The sequence below is a fragment of the Leuciscus leuciscus genome, assembly GCF_965113295.1.
Source record: "Leuciscus leuciscus genome assembly, chromosome: 5".
NCBI classification, from domain to species: Eukaryota; Metazoa; Chordata; class Actinopteri; order Cypriniformes; family Leuciscidae; genus Leuciscus; species Leuciscus leuciscus.
This window is the reverse complement of record NC_138729.1, coordinates 28660185-28675447: the sequence shown is the minus strand read 5'-3', so window position 1 is coordinate 28675447 and position 15263 is coordinate 28660185. Positions and strand designations below refer to the sequence as shown.

The 15263-nt window shown below is 37.9% G+C and overlaps 2 protein-coding genes across 3 annotated transcripts in view; one reads left to right on the top strand and one right to left on the bottom strand.

The window, feature by feature from the left end:
* Positions 1 to 482: 482 nt before the first annotated feature.
* Positions 483 to 15051, bottom strand: wdr44 (WD repeat domain 44). Its single transcript, XM_082169135.1, has 20 exons — positions 14780 to 15051; positions 14531 to 14677; positions 13242 to 13275; positions 11315 to 11392; positions 10126 to 10735; positions 9805 to 9938; positions 9612 to 9704; positions 8098 to 8234; positions 7327 to 7410; positions 6257 to 6515; positions 6004 to 6142; positions 4843 to 4907; positions 4642 to 4758; positions 4375 to 4497; positions 3410 to 3601; positions 3188 to 3289; positions 2906 to 3021; positions 2693 to 2820; positions 1341 to 1475; positions 483 to 1234 (listed from the first exon to the last, which is right to left on the bottom strand). Exons 2-20 carry the CDS (start codon positions 14605 to 14607, stop codon positions 1146 to 1148), a joined length of 2712 nt encoding a protein of 903 aa, XP_082025261.1. The 5' UTR covers positions 14608 to 14677; positions 14780 to 15051; the 3' UTR covers positions 483 to 1145.
* klhl13 (kelch-like family member 13) overlaps positions 13284 to 15263 on the top strand; it is a 63150-nt gene continuing 61170 nt past the window's right edge. For both annotated transcript variants that reach the window (XM_082169157.1, XM_082169155.1), the window contains exon 1: positions 13284 to 14339. The gene's annotated coding sequence lies outside the window, so the exon portion shown is untranslated. The remainder of the gene's footprint in view (positions 14340 to 15263) is intronic.

Genomic DNA, 15263 nt, shown 5'->3' with positions numbered 1-15263 from the left:
ATGACTTTAGATTTTTGTGTTTTTATTGGCGAAGTAAATGTCAAACTTTCTTTTTCTGCATCATAATCTTCTGCAATCCAGAATGACAGCACAGCTCAAAGGTTTGAGCTGCGCCCTCTACTGTACACGTGTGAATTTGCATTTCCTTCAGCCTTATTTCAATTTTAATGTGAAAGGGCCTTTACATTTGCCCAAAAGTAGAACTTTTTTGTTTAAAAAACAAAAACAAAATAATCAAGCCCAGCCCAGGTGAGAAAAAGCAACGCAAAGGTAATGTAACGCATTACATTTATTAAAAAGTAACAGTTACTTTTTAAGGGAGTAACACAATATTGTTATGCATTACTGTTCAAAGTAACTTTCCCCAACACTGCGCACACACACACAATTAGCGTATATATTGGCTTTGCTCTAAACATACAACAAACCCTAGAAAATATTTATTTTGTTCACATATCTCAGTGAAAAAAAACACAAGGGAATATCTTTAAACATATATATTTTTTATTTCTGGAGTCATACATAAAATCAAGTTCAATTATTTTTACAACAAAATAACACTGACCAAGATTTTTAAATTGAAATGAGTTTAGTTAGTGCTTATGATGTTTTCCAGAAACCTTGAGTTTGGGGTTAAAGTGTGGAGGAGGAAATTAGTTTGTGTTTGTGTGTGTGTGTGTGTGTGTGTGTTGTGTGTTTGAAGGGCTGACCACCCGTGTCTCTCATATCCATTCAGTCTACATACAGGCTTGCAGTTTCACTCATCCATTAAAATGGCATCACTGATCTGTGCAATTTAAAGCCCTTTTGTGCATGTACAGTAACAATACAACAATATCTCTACAAACAAAATCAAATTAAAAAGAAAGGAAGGTAAAGAAAGATGCGTTGAGCTGTAACGTCTGTCCCTGCTCCTCAACTGTCCCCACCTTCCAACTTCCTGGGTCCCTGTTCTCTGTGAATAAGGCGGGGCTTATAATCTCCGGCACCGCCTCTCAGAGCACTCTCCAGCAGCTGATTGGTCAATGAAGGGGGCTCAGTTAGATGTAAAGTGGCACTGATTTAGCTTTAGCTCTGTCCGAAAGCTGAGAGGAGCTTTTACATTATTACATATACTTGCTGGGTGTCATATTCAGCACAAGCACTCAGTATTTCTTAACATTGACAAAAACTTTAATGGCTCCGGTGAAATCAGCAGAGAGCAAAACTTCAGTGTGATCTGTTTTCAATGCCCCTGAGGACAAGAAAAGAAAAAGAGTGGGTTACTTTTGTTCACTACTACCACATACAGAGCACTGTTGTGATTTCACAATGCTAGTTGCCATAGTTACAGTCAGTACCTGAAGGGATGGTCTCAGAGTCATCTGTGCTGTCACTCTTACAGTCAGAGTCTGCCTTCTCTGTCCCTGCCTCCTGAGGCACGATGAGATCCGGATGTGGAGCAAAAATGGCCGAAGTCACCACGGCATTATGAGCTACAAATCATAAGGCAGAAGTCATAAAAAAAATTACAGACAATAATGCTTGTTATGGCAGCACATTTGGGAGGAAAATCCCGCAAGGTTTGACGTGCCTGTTTGTAGGACTGCACAATTTGGCCAAAATATTTGTGATGATACATCAATACAATAATAATAATAATTATTATTATTATTATTATTCTTACTACTACTAAATAAAAAATAAATTTAAAAAACGACTTATTTCACTGTTAAAAAAAATAAAAATAAAATAATAATAATTTATTTTACATTACAAATGTAAAATTATAATACTAACATTTATGGCGGTCTTAATTTCTTCATTTTTAAACGTTGAGTCCGTGTCGATGACTTTACTTCAGTATTGTGAAATGGAATATATATATATATATATGACATCATCAGACAAGGACCACCATTCCAGAGTGTCAGCAAATTTTCTGATTTTGACTAAACAGATTTTGCGCTAACAGAAAATGTGGTCAAATTTAATTTCATGCAGACGACGGAAAACACTTAAAGGGATAGTTCACCTCAAAATGAAAATTCTGTCATCCTTTACTCGTCCTCAAGTTGTTCCAAACCTGTATGAATTTCTGTTGATGAGCCCCATTGACTTCAATCATTTTTTTATTTTTTATATTATGGCAGTCAATGTGTCATCAACTGTTTAGTTACATTCTTCAAAATATCTTCATTCGTGTTCAGCAGAAGAAAGAAATTCATACAGGTTTGAAACAACTTGAGGATAAGTAAATGATGACAGCATTTTCATTTTTGGGTGAACTATCCCTTTAAAGCTTCTCTTTTGTTCAACAGCTGGTTTATAGGTGTTTATAAGTTTGGAAAAATGGTTGGTATGCGTTGCATTCTCAAATGCACGTTATATAAGAGACCCAACACTGAGCAAATGCAGAGCTGAGTTCAGGTGGAGCAGCATTTACTGCAAACTGAGTCGCAGAGACTGAAAACACAGAATCATGAGCTGCTCGAGTGTAAAATACATGCTTTCTCTGAAACTCACTGCACATATATTTATTGAATTGAATCGCAATCTTTGCGATTTGATAATCACACTAAGCCAGATAAATTTTTTTGATTGTATTTCCATTAATCATGCAGCCCTAATGATCATTCTTATTACTTCTGAACTAGGCTGTGTAACCTTCTGTCAGTCAAGCATGATTCATAATATGATTCCATCATATTACCTTTGATCCCTTCCCAGAAGTCATTGCGGTCTCTTCGCACAGAGGTGAACTTGCTCAGGTCGTGGTATGTGCTCCAGATGTACACATACTTGTCCTCTGAGCCGCTCACAATGAAAGAGTAGTCGTGACTACAAGAACAAGAGGACATCCTTGAGATTCACTCAGAACTTTCAGTAGAAGTGTAAGATCAGAGATGGACATCTTTTCTCTCACCTGAAGCTGGCTTTGATCTGACTGCTGCTGTTCACATAGCCTTTGTACTTCATAGACAGAGACAAATCTCTGAGGTCATACAGGCGAATGCGAGAGTCGTTTGACGTCACCAAGATCTGCAGAGGAAAAGGAGATTGGCATTAACTGAGACTGAATGATGGAACGTCACCTTGGTATGAATGACAAATGTTATACTTAAGTAAAGAAGTAAAGTTTCAGATCTAACTGCAGTCTTTTTCTATTTTCAGTCTTTCCTCTTTCATGAACACATCTGTGTCTTGCCTTGTTCTCTCCTGGCAGCGGCTCAATACCGGTGATTTTGCGGCCCACACGATTCCTGCCTCTCGTGGAGCGAACATGGATTTGGGTGTGATACTTAAGGCGCTGAGCCGAACATGATGAAAGAAGAAATGAGTGATTAATAATCAACTAGTACATGGTGTTCCTCCATTTTAAGTGAAAATCATTGTTCCCATCTTTAAGCTCACAAGAACAAACACTCACCTCTGTGTCATAGAAAATGCAGCGCCCATCGTAGGTGCCGATAACCGCATATTTTCCATTCTGGCAGAAGTTAGCTGCTGTTATCAGACGCGTCTGTCCGTCTACCTCATTCCACAGTGCCACTTTCTTATCTGGAATATTCCATAACCGCAACTTTCCATCCAAAGAACCGCTCAAGAAATACCTGTCATCCTGAGAGAAAAATACAGGCATTAAAACCAGTGTTATTTTAGTAGCACATAAAAAAGGTCATTTTTGTCTTTTTTAAAATGTCTATATAGTTTTTATTAAGTTTTAAATTTTAGTTTATTTAGTTTTAGTTATTTTAGTATTTTACTTAAAGGGCTAGTTCACCCCAAAATAAAATTTCGACATGAGGGTGAGTAATTAATGAATTGTTGACTTGGCAACTATCTGAAATAAAATAAGTTTTAAAATTAAGGTTTTTTTATTTAGCTAATGTTTATTTTATTTCCAAAAAATAAAAATGCTTTTTTAAATGGCATTAGTTTGGGGTCAGTAAGTTTTTTTATTAATAGTTTTGTTCAAAAAGTTAAACAAAATTGACAGTAAAGACATTGTTACAAAGAAATTCTATTCAAATAAATGCTGTTCTTTTGAACGATATAGTCATGAAAGAATCCTGAAAAAAATTTATCACATTTTACAGAAATATATTAAGCAGCACAACTGTTTTCAACATTGATAATAATTAGACTTATTAGAATGATTTCTGAAGGGTCATGTGACACTGAAGACTAGAGTAACGATACTGAAAATGCAGCATTGCATCACAGGAATAAATTACATTTTAAAATACCTTTTGTAATAATATTTCAAATTTTTCTTTATTTTTGATCTAATAAATGCAGTCTGGTGGGCGTAAGACATTTCTTTCAAAAACATCTTACCAACCCAAAATTTGAAGAGTAGTGTATACCAGAGTACACAAGCAGCACACTCACCCTGGGATGAAATGCAATGGCTGTAACGAAGTCTATATGCTGAAAACAGCAGAGACACTCTCTCCTGGAGATGTGCCACAAACGAACCGTCTTATCCATTGATGATGACAGCAGGAAGTAGTTCTATTCGGAAAAGAACACCACTACAGTATGTCAGATTGCGATTCATTAAATTGAGAATTTCATAAAGTGTTCCACGCTCAATTCTTTATTAGTCTTTTCATACAGTTTTCCCTCAGTGGAGCACTGACGACCATAACCTCTCACCTTCGACCAGGACAGATCCAGCAGGTCAGCCGTATGACCCTTGTACTTGCAGAACGGGACCTGTCGGAATGGCAGATTTCTGTCCTCAGTGTCTGCATCCTCCACTGCAGCACCAAACTGAGCAACAGAAAGCAAGAGACATTTTAGAGTTTAAATAGTCATTAATCAGTATGAACTCCAAAACCTGAAAAAATGCCTTACCCCTCCTTCAGTATCTGATTTAGAGGAACACAGACTCTCCTGAGAGGGAGACGGCGACACACGTCCTGAGAGAGAAAGAGAGAAACCAGAAACTCTTTTAAAAAAAGGAAACCCCCAAAAAACAATGTAGTTACAGTTATTTGACACAATAATTGTGTGTGCCATGTATATGTATGTTTATTAGAGAATTGTGCCATTAGCTTAGCAACATGCCAAAACCAAATTCTTCTGAAATCTCTTGTGAGTGTCGCCTCCCATGCAGAGTGCCTACGTAGAGCGCACCAAATCAGTCACTTGTGAGGTTTCAAGTGGGTTAAGATGCTTTCGAAGGCAGTACACAGCTCACAAAGTTTTAGAACAGTTACAGTTGTTTTGCATAAGCTCTACAAAAGCAGCAACACAATTGCGCTGTGATTTAAAAGCCAGCTGCTTTCATTGATTTTCAGATGAAGTGTTTACTTCCTAGACAACGATTAAGTTTAACCTTGGGCTTAACCACACAGAGGTGATTCATATTAAATGTAATTGTAGCTCTAGTAATACGTTTCATACTTTTTTTCTCTCTTTAACTCCATTCCAGCTTCTATGGCTATGTTCATGGCGAGAGCATGGCGGGTTTAGTTATTCAAAAATAAAACTATATAAGATGTTTAATAATATATATATATAAATTTTTTTTTTACTTAAGTCTAAATTTTGATTTACTGGTTTAAGAACCTTTTCAAAGTATCAACAGAATAAAACAAGTTTCTCAAAAGGGTAGAAGTATTACAGTCCAGCAAAATATGTTTAATGGACAGTGGATTCTGATAAAATGAACACTTTGGTGAATTTTCTCCTGATAGTAAATAATTATGTGCGAGTTTTGAGTGTCCCATGTGGCATTGTGTGTAAATGACTTGATCCCAGCGATTATTAAAATGGAATACATGTTTTTTCCCAACATCAAGATTAATTTCATGTAGTTTGTTGTTTAAGCACTGATAATACATTTCATTCGAGACAGGTCATTTCAACACATCTGACAACCAGAATGTGTCTAAATACTTTTTGGGGCAACAGTATATAAATTATAGGGAAGGTACAGTATGTTTTGAATACAATAAAAAATCTTTATATAGTAGTCTTCATATACAATATTGTGCACGTGTGCATGTTTACCATCTGTGTTGTATTTTATTCTCATGTTGTTGAAATAGTCATAGGCATTTTTTAGGACCCATATCCGAACCACATTATCCTGCCCTGCTGTAGCCAACAGCCGCCCACAATGAGAGAATTTCATTGTCCAGACGGCACCCTGAGGAAGAGAGGGGAAGAGGGAGTGGTCAAATCACTAAATAATTAACTAACTACATCACAAATCACAAAATAGGTTAAAGTTCACATTAAAGGTTGCACACACTCTCCTCACCATGTGTTCTCCACTCAGGTCCTGCACTACTTTGATTTGGTCAAAGTCAAAGGGCCCTTTGAAGCTGTGAGCTGCTTTAAACTTGACCGGTCGGGTGTACGGCATCCCCTCGTCATCACTGGATGATGGGTCGTCCTGGTCCGTGTGGAATACTTCATCTCGAACGCTCTTGACTTTATTCACGGCTTTCTCTCCATATTCCTCCGCCAAGTGCTTCGCTCTCTTCACCGATTTGCCCAGAAACTTCTTCAGCTGTGTACTGAGTGAAGGACGAAGAACAAACAGGTGTCTAAAATCATTCTCACTGGACCCTCTAGCTATATATATATATATATACACAGTATATATATACATACATATACATATATGAATGGTAATTTAATTACAATCAGATAAAAAGTTAGGGGTCAGTAATTTACAAAGAAATGACTGCATTTATACAGCAAGAATGCATTAAATTGATCAAAATTGACAGTAAAGACAATTATAAAGTTACAAAAGATTCCAATCTCAAATAAATGCTGTTCTTTTGAACTTTCTATTCATCAAAAGTGTATCCCGGTTTCCACAGAAATATTAAGCAGCACAACTGTTTCAACAAAACCAAATCAGCATAGAATGATTTAGATGATTTAGCAGTAGAGTACATTTTTATTTCAAATAAATGTTGTTCTTTTGAACTTTCTATATTTCTAAAATCCTAAAAAAAATGTATGTATCACTGTTTCAACAAAAATGTTAAGTAATCATTCTTGAGTAGCAAATCAGCATATTAGAATGATTTCTGAAGGATCGTGTGACTGAAGACTGGAATAATGATGCTGAGCCATCACAGGGGTAAATTACATTTTAAAATATATTAAAATAGAAAAACATTATTTTAAATTGTAATAATATTTCACTATAATAATAATATTTGACTGTATTTTAATCAAATAAATACAGCTTTGATGAGCACTTTCAGCACTTTAAAAAAAATCTACCAACCCCAAACTTTTGAGCAGTTGAGCACAATTTATTTTCTCAAATTATGATTTTTTTTTACAGTTATAAATAAACATATCTCTTACGTTCTCTGTTTCAGTTTCCCTCCATCTGTGTCTGTAAGGGCAGGCTGGGACTTATCATCATCATCCGACTGTGCTGCATCATTTCTGCCAAGAAAAAAGAACGTGTGAGATCCCACCCTAAAGCGTACAGAGCTACTGGCTTTAAGACAGGAGTTCTCTTTAAACCCCTTTCAAAATTAGGTTGCATTTAATCCTGATGTAAAATGAGAAATGAGAAACACTGATCCAGGACCAGATCCAGCAACCCAACTGTTTCAGATTAACCACACTAGTAGAAACTACAAAACTGTTATCAGCTAGGCATTATGAAGCACTTCCTGCCAAAATGTTCGACTCATGTTTGAGGGGTTTCAAATCAGAAGAGAGCGGGAGAGGAGAAGGGATTACATGCCTTCTTCCTTCAAAAGAGGAAAAACAGTCTGTAGGTTTCATTCCGACTGATAAAACGAGGGCAGATGAAAGTGTGGCGAATCGGATTACTGGTAGGATTCAATCCTGTTGCCTAAGGGCCCCATCACATAAGCACAAGCAGAGTGTCATATAAGGAAAATGATCCTTGATATCACACATGAAATGTAAAATAAGCTCAGAAGAGTTTCACAACTCTGTGATGGATTGTGGATTATATGGTACAGTAGGACATCTCAGGCCTCATGACATCTTGGAAACTCATCACATTTTTCAAAGAGCCCTATCAGATAACTTGTGTTTCTATGTTTCAGGTTGAAGTGAAGTATTGCTGGTGCATAATGGAAAAAGCAGTTATCTTACGAGATATACTCCTTGGTTCTCCTCATGATGTGCAGTGTGAGTGGGTTGATTCCAGTGGGGAGTTTCTCTTCTGCCTGGATCAAAGGGATCTCCTCACCAGTGTCCAGATTCTTGATCATCACACTTGCAAGAATCTCCTGTTCAACAAAAAACACACAGATTACTGCCTTGAGTAACAATCATTATACTATAAGTGATTCATAGCAGCACAAAGAAAACTGCAGGAGGCCACATAAAACAACCAGTGAAAAGCCTGAATGACTGACTGAATGAATGAATGAACAATCGATCATCCTCCTAATATTCTTAATCAACTTAACTGCTTTTCAGATAATCAGTAACAACTGCTGGCACTAGAGATGTTTAAAAACAGCCGGTGATCAGTGCCGATTATATGCTGTCAATCAAAAGGGTGCGGTAAAACATGACCGACTGCAACTCACACTGTGTGTGAAGGAAATCTCTCGTGTTGAGTGAGTAAGGGCAAGTTAAAGCGACAATAATGCATTAACAGCAAAAAACAGCTAAATAAAAGCAGGCTCAATTTGACCCTATGAATCACCTGTAGTTCAAACCAGGGTTGCCAGATCTGCAGTTTTTTCCAATACTAAACATTATTTGTAGCGTGACTCATCCAATAATCGCAAATAGCTCTGTGCTTTGTTACTTCGAAAAAGAAACAAAGTGTCATCTTTCAAATTCGGTCCATTTTATCACGAAATTCAAGCAGCAGAGCGGATCTCGAGTCTATTCTTCCACTTTAATACAAATTATATCTAGAAAAACATGCATGAATATCAGAAGTTAAGTTGAAAGATCCAGTACAACTTACCGAAACCCATATCAAATCTCATGTAATCACTCAATCAGCGTTTCAACCGTGAAAAGATGTCAATAAAACAGCTTTTTTTTTATAAGTTAGCTTTTTTGGGGGGGGGGGGGGGGAGAACTAGAGAGGAGATTATTTACTGTTTATTTGAATAAATTTGCCATGAAGACAAGTGCTTTTGAAAACTACCTTATATGTGTAACTGAGTTGTATACAAACATTTCAGCTTTTATTTGAGTGTAAATATTATATCTGGAAATAAATAGCAGTTGAATATAATAGCTCTGTTTGTAAATTTTAATTTTAATTATAGTGTACCAAATGAGAGGGTTCTCTTTATAGTTTGCAGCATTATTTGGGAGAGATTTTTTTCCCATAAGAAAAACTAAACTATCAGTATCGGGCGATATCATTCTGAATAATCGGCTATCGGTATCGGCTAAGAAATTTCATATTGGTGCATCTCTAGGTGGCACCGTATTGTTATTCATAAGCCATACTAATAAAGTTTAGAATGTGTCCCTCCCACTTTCCAGATCATAGAATGCTACAAGAATAAGTCCTAAAACCAGGAAATGAGTTCCGGTTCCATCATCCCGAAGTCAGTGGGTTTTTTTTGACAGGTTTCCTGAAAAATGTCTGTGGTTAACACAAGATATTATATGTGTGTATATAATGACATTACCTCATCCGTAAGCTCTCTGCCTGAGTTAGATCTTGGTCTTTGAGGTCCAACGGTCTCGCTCCCATTCGAATTTGATGCCTGCTCGTCATTTTCCTATTCATACAAAATTACAGACACAAATGTATGATTTCAAATATTCAGTGTGAAATCTACATATTTATAATATTTGAAATGGCTATATTTAAATTCAAACCTGTGCAGTGACTACTTTATCACCACTAGTGGCGCTAGCGAGGTCCAGGGAGTGCTGGAATTCTTTAGTAATACATCGTACTGTGGCATTTGGACTGACCAATCCACACAGCTCGTCTGCTGGCTCTACAGAGACTGACAAATCATAGAGCACGATATTGCTTGAGTCATTATATAAAATTTCACATTCATTTTATAACAATAAGAAGTGGCAATCACTATAGGACGGCACAAAGATATGGTCATCAAAAAAAAGTAACAGAGGAACATTTTTACATGTTAAACCAGTGACATCTTTGAGGAGAAAACTCAAACAACATACCTTCTAGGCCTGTTGGTCGCATCACTTCCTGGGATTTTTTACTAGCTGAAAAGCTGGGCCGTGAGGGGGGAGGCGGCCTAGGAGGTGGAGCCCCGGAGGGTGGAGGTGGCCTTGAGGGCGGTTGCTTCTTGGTGCTAGCTACAATGTCTGGCTCCACTGTAAACTGTCTGGGAGTTTTGGAAGGGCCAGGGTCATCTGCATCAGTCATAGGGACTTGCTCTAGAATATCAGCAGTTTCTGCACAAGGCAGGGAGGCGGGTTGCGACGGTCGGCCCAAAGCACTTGTAATGTCAGGAGGGGGTGGCATAGCCTGGTCCTGACTCGCTTGGGCGGAACCAGCCACATCTGGTGCTCTGTCCTCAATGCCCTGTGACCTCACTTCCTTTGGTCTTACATCAGGCAGCTGCCCAGTGCGACCAGAGTCATGTGGCTTCACATCAAGATCCTCTGGAGGCACCTCGGCTACCTTGGGAACCAGGTTTTCTTCAACACTGTAGCCTTCTGCTTCTGCCTTCTCCCCTTCTGAGGAGGCTGCACAGGTCTCCTCTCCTCTCAACAACTGATCTTCCACTCCACTCTTCTGACTCTCCTCTATAATACTGTCAATGATCTGGAAAGAGGGCCAGTCAGAAAATTGTGCTTTAGCATTCATGTAGAACGCATCTGTACATCAAAACAAAAGCTTTGTTTACACTGGGCATCTAATCTTATAGTGTTTCCCTACAACATCAATAATGATGTATGCTTACAGAGGTCTCAGGGTTCACGTTTATTGATCAAGAAGAGTTTGGCATCCAGCCAACTAGCAATACATTCTCAGGAGGAGCAAATTATCAGGAGCTTTCAAACAAATATATGCATTTTAGTTTACTGGCACAAAACATTGAGTTTGTTTTGATGTGCAGCCTTTAACGTCGTCAACAGAATATACATTTTCTCTTCACATTTATTTAACAAGCTATTTATTTTGCAATGCAGCAAGTTGTGTTTTAATATTTGCATTAAGCATTTATCCTGCTGGGTTGTAACTGACCCATTGACATAGACCACTTAAAAGAAATGGCCTGCTTTTTGGGCAGACATCCAACAGCAAACACACTAGAGAGCACAGCATGCTCTCTAGATAAAGTAGATAAAGAATTAAAAGGGGCAAGTAAGATCTGTAAAGCTTTATCATGCCCAAACCCACCTGAAGAGAATCGTCATGGCGGGGTTCTGGCTGGGCCAATCCAGCAGTGACTTCCTCTACCACATTCTCTGCAGGACCCTACAGCCAATCAAAAGCAACAGATGAAAAACCACCCCATTCTCAAATTCAAACCCTTCATGTAGCTCATTTACAGATTTTAAAAAACATTTCTCCCATTTCAAATATTATTTAAATGTATATTTATTATTATTTAAATGCATAATTTATATTGCACTGTCGTTGAAAGGTTTTGCGGCAGTAAGAGTTTTTTATTTTGAAAGAGATTTTTATTTATTTATTATTCAGCAAGGACATTAAATTGATCAAAAGAGATTTTGATAAATCTTGATAAAGAATTTAAATAAAACTACAAAAGATTTATATTTCAAATAAATACCGGTACTGTCCTTTTGACCTGTCTATTCATCCAAAAATCCACTGTTTTCACAAAAATATTAAGCAGTAAAAACTGTTTTCAACATTGATAATAATAGGAAATGTTTCTTGAGCACCAAATCAGCATATTAGTATGATTTCTGAAGGATCATGTGAAGACTGGAGTAATGATGCTGAAAATAAAGCTTTGACATCACTAAAATAATTTACATTTTAAAATAGACAATTTTATATTGTAATAATATTTCACAATATTACTGTTTATTCTGTATTTGAGATCAAATAAATGCAGCCTTCCTGAGCATGAAAACTTTTTTCAACCCCAAAGTTGTGAAAAGTAGTGCATCGTATATTATATTTTAAATGCATAATAATACTTTTAAAATATTAAACCATGTATTGTTTATATTTATTCTGTTTTCCTAAAGAAGTCCTTCCCCAAACAAATTTACTTGGTAACATTTTAGAGATTATAATTCATGTCCTCACAAAGCCAAACAGAGTTCCAGAATTTTCAAAAAGGTAATTGAAAATACTATAACAGCAGTTGAGCTCTGGTTCGTTGGCCAGGATTAGTTTTATTTAAATGATTAAACAGAGCTAGAGCAGAACCTCAGACCTTTGGTATCAACCTCAGATCATCTTTCCTGCACTCATGTGACTAAAGGTTTATAACCATCACCGTACTAAGACTTATGACTCAAACAAGACCCATGCACTGGCCAAAACAGAATCAGATTCTACGAATCCCCTGCACCTTGCATGTTCATTTATTAGCTTACATATTTTTGCTCATGTTTTATTCTTTCAATTCAAGTTCACCCAAAATGAAATGTCTGTCATTAATTAATGTCATTCCAAACCCATAAGACCTTCGTTCATCTTCGGAACACAAATTAAATATTTTTGATGAAATCCGAGAGGTTTCTGACCCCCCTTAATGTTATTAAGCGACGAGAATACTTTTTGTGCACAAAAAAACCTAAATAACAGCTTTATACAACAATTTATTCTCTTCTGTGTCAATCTCTGACACTCTTCATGTGAGCACCTCGACACATGCGTGAGCTGCTGACGCACGAGCCGGCCGATACTGAGCCGACTTTCTGACGTAGAACCCGGAAGCGCTGCACTGTGTTTACAATGTGAACAGCGAACAATTTTTTATAATAATATTAAGGTTGAACCACTGTAGTCATATGGACTTTTTAACAACGTCTTTACTACCTTTCTGGGCCTTGAAAGTGGTAATAACGTCACAGTCTAAGGGGGGTGTTCAGAAGAAGAACAGAGGTCCTACGGGTTTTGAACGACATGAGGGTGAGTAATAATGACAGAAATTTCATTTTTGGGTGAACTAACCCTTTGACACAATTTACCAATGCAATCAAATTGGCAGACTCTGTCAGGACCTACCCATGGGCAAATGTTCATTCTCACAAAATCCTCTTTAATAATGTTTCCACAAAAAAAAAAAGAAGACATTGTACACAGGTAGATTAAAGTGTAAGTGAAAACAGGAAACTCTTACCCCTGGCTGAGGAAGTTCAAACTTTGCAGGTGACCTACAAGGAATAAAAGAACAAAGAATCAAGAACAGTGGTCACCAGGGTCAAGATTCATACTCATACCACTCATATCATACATAACACAGAGCTCCATTTTGACATAGCCTATATGCTCACATACTTCACTTGTGCAAAACATACGGAATTTCAGTCTTCATACGCTTAAGCACTGTATAAAGTCTAGTTTAGACTAATTAATGAACGTCAATAAAGTTGTGTATATAGAAAAAACAGTCAGTGGACGTGAGGGCTCCTCCCAGCACTGAGCTAGCCTGACGCAGCGTTCATGAACAGACAAGCCCCTCAAACACATTCATAACACACCCTTTAACTAGTAACCCTAAACATAAGCACAGTGACCCAACATACATTTTTAAACCAGCCCTCAGCCACCACGGAAGACACTGTCAAAACACTCCTCAGACATTGTCACAGCTCTTCTCACAAACACCTCTGACCCAGCCATGCTATGATTACAACAAGAGCAGGCGGATGTTCCTATACTTGATAAAAAGGAGACTCCTTCTTCACAAAAGAGCAATTATTTTTTTAACCTTTAGTCTTCAAATCTTTGTTCACATTGAGTCACTGGGTTTCTGAGTCATTCGGGCTTTTTTTTCTGAAAAGAGCTGTCATGTTTGTGACAAAAAAAGAAATAAAAAAAAAACTGCCTGTCAAACTAAACTGAGTCTAAATACAGGCAAGACTGTCACTTGAGAAATGCCTAAATTAATAGAATTTTTTGTTTAATACAGTGGAAAATATGCAAACTGGACGACATTTCTTGAAGGGATAGTCAGTTACCACAAAGTGCAGATTGTCATTATGTGCATATCCTCATGTTGTTTCAAACCTGTATGACTTTATTTCCGCATAGGAACACCTTAGGAAAGGTTCGGGAGTGTGAACTATTCTTTGAAGCATTTTACCGCATTTAAAACCTTTTGGTTGAAGTGACAACACCAAAACAACATGACAGCAACATCCCCTGAACGCTACGTGTCACAACGATATCGTGGCCGTGTTTCAAACCCTCTCAGCTGACTCGACCGTTTACTTGTGTAAGTCATATGACTTTATATATCCACATAATAAATGTTACAAGGCAGTACCGAAGCAGTAAATCTATAAACAAGCAATGGGGCAACTGTTGACAGTTTTGACAGCTTCATTCTAAATCACGTAACGGACATCAGATATTTAACTAACGTAATAAAACTAATAGTTTCCATAAATTGAATATAAGACTCACGCATGAGGTGAGGGAGTGAAGTTGACATCCTCCGCCGCATCGTAAAACTCCTCCGTGTCGCTGGTGTCCGACGCCATCGAGCCCGGGCTGCATACAGAGGCCGCCGCCACTGTTGCGATTTCAGCAAAAGGGGGGAAACTCCCAGAGCTTGTGAAGCAGGAGGCGAGAAAACAGACGTCTGATAAGTTACTGGATTTGCAGCAGACGTGCGTCTATGGCATGAGTGCTGGGAGAGGCCGCTCCGCTCACCTGAATGCACGATAACGCAAGCAGACACACGGCCTAGATTACAAGATCTCAGACGGCGGGGTTGAGTATAAGCAAAATCAGCCGGTTATGTCGATCTGATCAGGGGCAATGCAATGTTAAGGTCCGGCCGAGGCTGTCCATGCGCACTGTCAGTGATCCTGGCATATCAGGAAGATCCCCTACCGGGATTTACGATCGAAAACAAACCGAGAGGAGGAAGAGAAACGGCGACAGGTCTTCTCGCGTCCACCGAAATCTCGCAGGAACATCTCGCGGGGTTTGGACTCGGGGGCATGTTTCTGTTGAACAGCTGATCTGTTCTGTACTTCAATCTCTGTTGTGAAGCATAACGGACTGAGGTTGCTCCGATAGATAGATAGATAGATAGATAGATAGATAGATAGATAGATAGATAGATAGATAGATAGATAGATAGATAGATAGATAGATAGATAGATAGATAGATAGATAGATAGATAGATAG